Raw genomic sequence first — 9,550 nt, 5'->3', positions numbered from 1 at the left:
AATGTCTCTATTAATAGTCTTAGCACACTCGTGTTGCACATATTCAGTGATAAAGTCAGAAAGCGGTCTGTCACTCAGTAATGTTTTCATTTTAAAGGCTAAATGTTTGAAACTACCTTGACCTGAGAGTCGAAATGCAATTTTAAAACATGAGTGGAAGTCTTTTCCACACAACACATCTGGATGACCGAACGAAAACTTGCTGATAGGAGACTCACAACGTTTTACTTTTACACACGTGAAACGATGTCACGGAGACTTGTCGAAGAACCAAATAAACTCAATGAATACAACACACCGAGCGTGTGTGTCTGTGTGAATAAGTGGATCAGGTTTTGTTTTCTTTACAAACAACTCAAGAATGTTTTTTTATGTTTTTACAAATTTATTTGTCTTCCAAAACGAAGAACAGCATAAGAGCATTGAACATATCTTTGGCATCACACAGTAAAAAATACAACTCAAATATATATAAAAAAATGCAGTGAACGGACTTCCACAATACAAATCCCATTTCAATATGAACTTTACTCCCTTGTTAGCTGTACAAATATAGTGCATACTCTTTCCATTTTTACAACAAAAAACTGGTTCAAAACAACTTTCTAACATGGAACAAAGAGAGAACTAGTTAAGTGTCATTTCAAAAGTTTTGTGGCCCTTCTCCACTCTCCTCACCAGGGCCGCCACACTGAATCTGTGTTGCCTGACGGGGCTCCGGGGGACACTGCAGCCGGAACAGGCACCGGCGTGCTAACGTTGTTGGCGTAAACGGGAATGACAGGGCCGTTTGGCGCAAAAGCCGCATTGGGTATGAGGAAGGCAAACTGTCCGTCTGTGGCAGGCACGATCTGGAAACCGCCGTACACTTTGGTGGCGTCTGAAGGTAAACTGGCCGGCGAGGAGCCCCCTTTACATGACACCGGGTTCATGGGCAGGACCTGCGGAGATGAGCTGGGGATCTGCACCATGGACTGGCTGAAAGGGGGATGTGTTGGACCGGCGGCGGCGGGCAGCTGATGTTGATGCTGATGCTGGCTGGGATAGTTCATGGCGTTGATCTGGGTCATACAGCTGGCCAAGTGTCCGAGGAGCCGCGTTCTGACCTCGGTGTTGACACCTTCGCAGGTGGAGAGGAACCGAGTGACTTCATTCATGCATTCACTGAATCCGGCGCGATATTTTCCCAAAACGGTGGGGTCTGTGTTCAGAGCAGCTGCAGAGCAAACGGAGAGGTGTGATTAGGTCAGGTGCACAGCGCGTATATCTGTTCACAAGTCTGAGATCAGCTCAGATTCTGATCTTTAGCGCACAAGTACAAACTGATTAGTCCGGGATGTGAGACTTACCGGTCATCTGAGCCCTCTGGAGGTTCCGGAGATGTTTCACCGTCATCTCCAGGATGTCCGCCTTCTCCAGCTTGGAGTGTCTGGAGCTCTGAGAGGACGGAAAACACACATGGTTAGCATTACGCGCTCACTTTCTAAATGTTTCACACGGAAAGCTTGGAGATCTACGAATAAGCAAGATGATGACTGAGTACTTACATCTTTTTTGAGAGCATCCAGGATGAGAGTTTTCAGCTGTCCCAGGCTTTCGTTGATCCTGGCTCTTCTCCTCTTTTCCATAATAGGCTTGGATGACTAAAAATGAAAAACACAGAATGTTAAAACGTGTTGTTGCATGCGTAAAAGCTAAAAATTTGATTTTTTTACTTGTTTGACCAATGAAAGTGTAACGAAACACTTTTTTTAAAAAAATGATGACAGTGACGGTAAAATGTTTCCAATAAAGACTGAATACTGACCTTTCTGTGTTCAGAGGCTGTCTTGGGTTTATCGGGAGTTGTGTTCATGCTTGCAGGGGTTGCAGCAACCGGAGAGGAGGAGGTTTTTTCCATCATATCGGCAGGCATCTTTTAATAAGAAATATCCCACAAAAACACGGCAAATTACGTTCCACTGGCGTAGAAGGAGGAAGATGAATGAGTTGAGTCCCTTCTCCCTCAAACAAACAAAAAATCCTGAGACGTGTATCAAGTTAAAATCCGTTAGATCGATGAGCAGCAGCAGCAGCAGCTACCAGGAGCGGATGCAGTCTCTCTGTTGGGCTCTCCGCGTGTGGCTTGTATTTATATCTCGCACTGCACGCGAACGGCTCGTGTGAAACTTCCCAAACTTTCTTTCCCACAGTAACTTTCCACCAATCAGGGCGAGGGACACGCGGCCCGAGGGAGGACGGCTCGTGGTCGGCGCCCTCCCATTGGTTGTTTGGCCGCTAGAGCTGGCGGCCAATGGCGCGCGGCCCGGGTTCAGGGCACAGCCGGGGAAACTGCCTTCAGTCTTCAATCATCGTAGCGTTTACATATTAACAGCGGAGCCGCTGACTGTGCACTGCCACCAGGAGCGGGCAGAGCCACTTATCTACCAGACAGCAGATAACAGCAGAAGGCACAATAAAATAATCAAACACATTCAACATCTTCATCCATTTATTCTCACATCATTGATATCAGAGGGAATGAGTGTCAGAGGTCCTACAATCATTGTCAACTTCTTATAGTGGAATAAAAAAAGGAAGCTGGAAGTATTTTCTGCCGTTTTAAAGCCACCACGGGGAAGCGGTTTACACTCTGCCAATTAGAGTTTCAGGAGGGAGCAGTTATGTTTTCTTTTTATCCAAACTTTAGGTTATAAGTAAATTTGAAAAAGAAACATTTTAAGATGACAACAACCACACCAGGAACACACATGAGAAGAGGAATCATCAGCACAATCATCATATTGTTAGAGTAAAGATAATTTGCCTGACCCCGAGAGAGAGAGAGAGAGAGAGAGAGAGGGGGAAATTAAACGCGCACACTCCATTTCCACGTTACTGTACTTCCTTAACTCTGTGGTACAAATTTTGGCACTTAATCATCTGTCGGTGTTGTGAATGTGGAGCACGTGCCAGGATGTTTTATGAGTGCGGTGGTTGGAGGTTTGGCCGCCGGGCTGCCGGGGGGCCGCCGGGCCAGGGAGGAGGGTGAATGGGGTAAGGGGAGGGTATGTGGCGGTGGCGGCGGCGGCGGTGGTTTACATTAGAGGGGAAGGTAAATAGCAGCTGCTGTTTTAAAAGCCTGGGAAAACCACGCCTACAGAGAGAGAGCTGGATCGGGCTCCCTTATCGGAATGTGAGCCAGAGCAGAGATATTTCTGAGCCCGGAGAGCGCATACGATCACACTGATGCCGCCTCCTCCTCCTCCTCCTACCCGCCCCACATCGTTCAAGGCTTTTTTAGATTTCAGGTCATAATTATATTTCCTTATCTTTATTGCAGTTAGAGAGACGCAAGAGCAGACAAGCACAAAGAGATAGAAAAAATGTCTCAACTGCGTCTGATAAGTTTATTGTCAGGTAGAAGCTCCTACATTTGTGCAACAAGTTGTGCAACAACTGCGGCTACAAACAAGGACGTTTATAAACCTGCGCTAATAACCTACATTTACCCACTGTAGGTTTTAAAGTTTGAAGTTATCCTGATGATAATCACATTTCTTCCTGTTATTCCTGTGTTCTTATGAACACACCTGCAAACAAGAACAGTATGTTTATGATGTGTTTTCAATGAAAAAGAAAAAATGTTTTTCCTTATTTTGTGGACGCCAACATTACGCAAAGTAAACATTTGCGTAATGTTGTTGTTGCCATGTCATTGTGAGGAAATGTGACCTCATAAAATGTAAGATTTGAGTAATTGTTTACGCTAGGATGCATCAAACCAACAAAGTCACTTTATTTTGAACATACTGAGCCCAGTGCATGGCTCTCCGCTGCGCGCACACACCTCCAGCTGCTGCAGAGACCGCGACACGTGGCGCGCAGGCGACCAGGGGAAGGCGCTCCTCTCGCCGGCTTGCCGCCTGGATCTGCGGGGCGTCGCCAGCGGCTGGCCGCAAGATCGTGAATTTGATACAACAACGCAGCGCCGCACTGAACTCCAGCTCCTCCAGTCAACCCGAGACACGCACTAAGACGATTTTAGGTTCCCTCCAAGCCAGAACTTGCGCATGCAGAGTTAAATTACAATGTCTGTAAACATGGCATCGCAGCCGGCAGCTCTTGCAGACACTAATGAATTATGTTATCACAGAATGATGTTGTCATAAATTCTCAAACTCTGCAATTTATGTGACTTTAAAGCCAATCTCAATGAGTTACTGTTGTTGTTAGATCCAGATATCACTTTGAAAGGAAATGTGGTTTTTCTCCGACACACACACACACACACACACAGAGAGAGAGAGAGAGAACTGTTCTGTACATGCATCTAACTGCAGCTATAATCCTTAATATCCTCTGTGCGCAACAATGCTGCCTCTGTCAAACACATCACTAACACGTCCCATTGTTGTCAACTGCACACCTGACTCATTTTTTCACTCGCACAATGGCACTGACAGAGCTCGAAAACAAACGTATTGATGGTTGGCAGACAGAGTGTAGGTTTTGAAACACTCTCCGCCTGAATGACTTTCTCACGCTCATGTTGCAAGAGGTCTCCGGCGGTGAACTGAGTCACGGAGCTTTGGGTCTGTCGGTCCCTCCCTCTTCCCTGTGAGTTGAACATCTTATCGGGCGCACCTGCCGTCGGTCCCCGGAGTGTTACCTGTTGCTATGTGTCAACTCCCTATCACATGAAATCTGTGGGAAATTCACAGCAAAAGGATTTCTCTCTTTAAAAAAACCTTGAATCTCAGAATGTTTAGAGATGTTTAACTGATGAAGCCAATTTATATGTTTACTATACCCCCCCTTCTTATATCCCCCTGCCATTTATCTCACTCTTCCTCTTTTTTTCATTCCTCCCAGTCTCTCCCAGGACTCATATCTTTATTGAGCCATCTCGGCCATGGACCTCCACACACTGCAATATTACAATTAGGCAGGGAGATTGTGGGGCTAAAGAGTGTGTGTGTGTCAGATATTGCCCATGCCTTAATGTGTAAGCCATTGGTGAACGGTGCCACTGCCAACCAGAGTGACAAGGTTTTGTGTGTGTGTGTGTTCGGGAGGAGGCGAAGGTGTTGTTAAACCTTAAATGCCTATCCTGGCATTACTAGCTGGTAGAAGAGTGGGAAGCAGACAGGAAGACAGGCTGTATCAAGGCCAACGTTGAGGCGTCATTTGGGTGCCAAACTGAAGGTGGCACTGTGTTGATACAGCCTGCTTTCCCCCAAGAGGCTGCAACACAGTGGATGACTTGACCTATCCAACAGTCCACACTACGATTAGCATGGTCACCAAATCAGCAGAAATGATCCCCTTGTTTCTCTGTAAACAGCCAGGGAGATCAGCTTCAAAAATGCAAGAACAAGAAGAGCTGATAAGAATGTGTCAATAAGTGATCCTTGACTGTTTTACACACCTCCGTCTGCTTTTTAACGCCATCACAGTCTTCTCAGCAGAAAGAGTTTGCTCAGTTGTCATGGAGATGAGACTGACAAGGAGAGACTGTAATATCAGCTGACAGAGATCCAAACATTGGAGAAATACCTCTTTACAATGCTATTAAGTGAACCTTGGGTTAAATGTTGAAGCTGCCCTAGTAGTGATATCTTCTCTAGCACACCATCTGCACAGGTGTGATAGGAAACACCTTAGTACTGACTACAGGGGGCAGTAGTAGTAACGTTCTACAAAAATGGCAGAAACGGAAGAGAAGAAGACAAAAAATGAATGTAAGCAGCACAGATTTTTAATGATGTGACATCTTAATAAAGAAGACCACATTTGCCTATTAAAAATAACATACACTATCCACTACTACACAGCTGTGCTTAGCGGGCTCTAGCACCACCCACTATCAGCTATTATAGAGTGACCCCTCACCCAAGATGCTCACAGGGTAAAAGCAAACAGAGGTTTGTGTGAAAAGTGATAAGCTCTGACAACTTACAGAATGCGCTGAATGATAGAGGAGTCAGTTATTACTGATTTTACAGTGTGGTAGTAAGGAGAGGAGGGGGAGTAAGTGAAGCAGCAAATGAGTGTGTGTGTGTGTGAGTGTCTTTCCAGTGTGGCATGAATGTGTGTTATTAGTGGGAGTGGAGTAGGACCTGTGCTCAGCTGCTGTTAGCGAGGCCAGCCAAGGCTTGGAGAGCACGATCAAAGCAGGGACAAAAAGAGAGAAGGAGAACTGACAGATCCTCCAAGCAGAGAGAACACAAGGAGGAGAGAGGAGAGGAGATGAGGGGGTTTGGAGGCTCTCCAGATACAGCCGCACACATCGCTTACCTCCCCTCACACACAAACTGAGGAGCCTGAAGCAGCCTGGGAGCAAGGAAAACAGTAAGTACAGTGAATGTACTCACACTTTCTTTTTCCCGTTGAAGCGCTCACACACATACGCACACACACACAAAGATCAGCATGGGTCATGGTAAGCCTTGCAGACACAGGCGCTGGGGTCCGTTTTGGCTGGTTAAAACAGAGAGAGAAATGTTTTAAGGCCTCAGTGCTGGGCTGTAGACCGGAGCTTCCCTAGACGGCTGCCACTGCCTCCCTCCACTTCTCTCCACTTCAGAGACCAAGACGCTCGCACTTCCTTTAGGGGTCTCTTTTTCTCCTTTGCTCACCTCCCAGCTCCCATACCACCACCACCACCACCACCACAAGCCCCCACCAACCTCCCATCCATCCACGTCACTCTCTCGCTCTCTCTCTCTCTCTCTCGTTTCGTTCCCTCCATCCAAGCCTCTCCTTTTTTTTCCATAATGCCTCCTGGAACCGAACCGCGCTATTTGCATGTGTGGGGGAGGTGGTATAACGTTGAAGGTCAGAGGTCACGGTGAGTCAAACCCAGCAGCGGTGGAGAGGAAGCGGTTAGGGAGAGGGCCAGCGAGTTGGCCTGGGTCTTTGGTTAGCATGCCTGAGGCTGCAGCAAACTGGGAATATAAGCTGCTGCTTATGCTGCTTTTTCATGGGGGTGAGGGCCACTCATGCAAATGTGTTGTAACCACCATTTACTGGATGTTCTGACTGCAGACGTATCTGTGTAGAGAGTTAAAACTGTGAAACTACAGGAGAGATGAAAAATAGTGTCAGATTTAGGTCAGATGCTCATGAGGTTCATTGTCATACATTCACATTTTGCGATGTTTTGGGATCAGCAAGTTTTGGTACTTTGGATAAATACCTTGCTCAGGGCAGGATGATTGGCCAAACAAGGCTGACCTTGGGACAACAATCGGTGTCTGTTGATTTGTCCAAAAGCAGACATCTAGGTTTACACAAAAGACAAGATCCTGCTCAAACATTCGGTTTCTCCACTAAACCGTTTTTATTCTATCAATTAAATCATCAGGCTGAGTAGGACAGAATTCCTCGGTGTCCATGTTTACTATCAGTAAGCACTGGGACATTTGAATTACAGGTGCATGAAGCCTCTCCATTTACTCTTGAGGAGGCCGTTTGTTGACTGATGATAAGAAGGCCAGCCTTTGAAGAGGCAGGCGCACACACACGCACACACACACACACACACACATAAACACACATGGTTTCTGAAACTGACAGCTTGATGCTGTGAATCATTATCTCTAATGGGCCTAGTTTAGTGTAAACAAACACAGAGTATTGATGCTGATCTTTCCCATGCAGTTGCTGATCCCCTCCTCCAATCATCAGGCCCAGATAAAACACGCCAAATTCACAGCGCATTCATATTTGCATAAAGGTGATGGGTTTAAATACTCCGGCAGGGAACTGGGAGGTGAGGGGTTATAGTAAGAATGATGAAACAGTTTTTGTGTGTTTGAAATTCCAGAAGCAACGTGTGAAGAAATGAAGTTCCTTTCAGAAATGTGATTTTTCTCCAATAAACGGAGAGCATCTGAACGAGCCTGCTTCATGCCTTAAGGAGTACTCAGGTCACTTTACTCTGGTAATCTTACTTGGACAGAGATAGTGATATTTACATATCACTGTTGATAAAGCACGCATTCATGAATAAACAAACACAGGTCTACAAACAAGAAAGAGATTCAGAGCACTTTGAAGGACCTGCACAGGATTTGGTCCAACATGAACAGAGGCTTTAACAAAAGAGAGGCTGTATGCATCCAGAAGCTGAGGGAAGATGAGGACAAGGTTCACGGAGAGGCAAGAATGAGCCATGCAGATGGCAGTGTGGGAGGAAATGCAGGAAGCTACTTCTAATCTGTGTGCAGTGTTACACATCTATGTATGAATGTCATAACGACGGCCACAGGCTTGAGTGTTAGTGTACCGGGGTGGTACACAGGTGCATGAATATCAGGCTTTCCCTCTTCCTAAAACAACAACAAACTTATAGTAAATAAAACATATACGGTATTTGGAGCTTTCATAGAGAAAGATCTAAAAGAACATTCTCTGCTAATGCACTTCCAGAGCAGCTAGGTTTTTGTTGTTGATGTTTGACTATGGGAATAAAACATGGGGTGATTGTGATTTTAGATAATGGCTTGAGTTAGAATATATTAAAATCAAAAAATTTTGCTCCTATGCTAACCTGGCAGAGGGCAGCGCTGTCTGTGAGGACGCCCTGGGAGGCCCCAAAGCCATTTTTTCTCCTACCTGGGCCAAGGCCAACCTTATCAGACAAGAGGGCCTGAGGATTACTCTCCCCCAGAGCATTAGCCTCCCTCCTGGAGAAAAAGGGCAGCCATCTCTCCCTCCTCTCTTCCACCTCAAGCCCTCACAACCCCCCCTTCGGCCCTCAGCACTCCACCTTTCCCGTGGGAGTTTGCAAAGCTAGGATAACCTTGAGACCTCAGCTGGTCGGCTGCCAGAAACATTAAAGAAATTCCCTCCTTTTCTCTTTCTATCCTCACCTCTCCTGCACACCCTCACCCCACCTCACCACCCCTCCAGCCCTCCTCCTGATCACAGGGACATTACTCTATTTTTTCCCCCTCCTGCACCGTCTGTTCTCTCTCCCTCCCTTCATTTTTAGACTTCTTTTTGCCTTCTCAGCCTCCTCTGATTGTGACTAAGATTAGCCCTTTTTCTCTCCTTCTCCCTCCCTCATTTCCTCTTTTCTCGTCTTCGACAGGAGAGAGGGGTGGGGGCTCCAGTAAAGTGAAAGAATGGGCTGTTCACATGATCTCCTGCGTAGTTGACTATTATCTGTAGATTGTCGAGCTGCCAATTTCAATTTAGCCAGCCCTGTTATCAGGCCAAAAATAAACGCCTCATTTGAAAAGTGAAAATCAAACTGTCCCGACAGGAGGGATGACTGACGTTGATTGCAAACTAACTGTTTTGGTGGCACCCTGCACTTTGTGTGGCTTTTGTCTCTTGCTCACTTCCCCCCCTCGTTTGCCTCTCTCCCTATTCTCTCTGCTGGCTTCACGGCTGTCATATTCCTTTAGTGCTGGAAAGGTCAAGTGCTGCTTGCTGCATGTGAGATCTGAGGGAGCTCAGGGATATTCAGCTGCCCCCCCCTCTACCTTGCTTTGTGGCAACAATGCTCCTTGCTGCGAGCTCCCCTACACTGCCACAGGCCTGCAGTGGCAACACCAGT

General features: G+C 46.5%; 1 protein-coding gene across 1 annotated transcript; it reads right to left on the bottom strand.

The window, feature by feature from the left end:
- Positions 1–383: 383 nt before the first annotated feature.
- her6 (hairy-related 6) lies at positions 384–2,093 on the bottom strand. The gene is made up of 4 exons (XM_028403842.1): positions 1,808–2,093; positions 1,548–1,643; positions 1,350–1,437; positions 384–1,216 (listed from the first exon to the last, which is right to left on the bottom strand). Exons 1-4 carry the CDS (start codon positions 1,913–1,915, stop codon positions 675–677), a joined length of 834 nt encoding a protein of 277 aa, XP_028259643.1. The 5' UTR covers positions 1,916–2,093; the 3' UTR covers positions 384–674.
- Between the last annotated feature and the right edge of the window lie 7,457 nt (positions 2,094–9,550).

Source organism: Parambassis ranga, chromosome 4 (genome assembly GCF_900634625.1).
Source record: "Parambassis ranga chromosome 4, fParRan2.1, whole genome shotgun sequence".
NCBI classification, from domain to species: Eukaryota; Metazoa; Chordata; class Actinopteri; family Ambassidae; genus Parambassis; species Parambassis ranga.
Note: the sequence above shows the minus strand (reverse complement) of the source record. Positions and strands in the feature narration are given on the sequence as shown.

What these genes read in the sequence shown, in the direction of transcription:
- her6 (XM_028403842.1), bottom strand. Translation starts at nt 1,915, where the DNA reads ATGCCTGCCGATATGATGGAAAAAACCTCCTCCTCTCCGGTTGCTGCA. An exon ending in CAGCCTCTGAACACAGAAAG is followed by an intron (nt 1,644 to 1,807) that starts GTCAGTATTCAG and finishes TTTCATTTTTAG; the next exon opens with TCATCCAAGCCTATTATGGA. An exon ending in CCAGAGGGCTCAGATGACCG is followed by an intron (nt 1,217 to 1,349) that starts GTAAGTCTCACA and finishes TTTGCTCTGCAG; the next exon opens with CTGCTCTGAACACAGACCCC.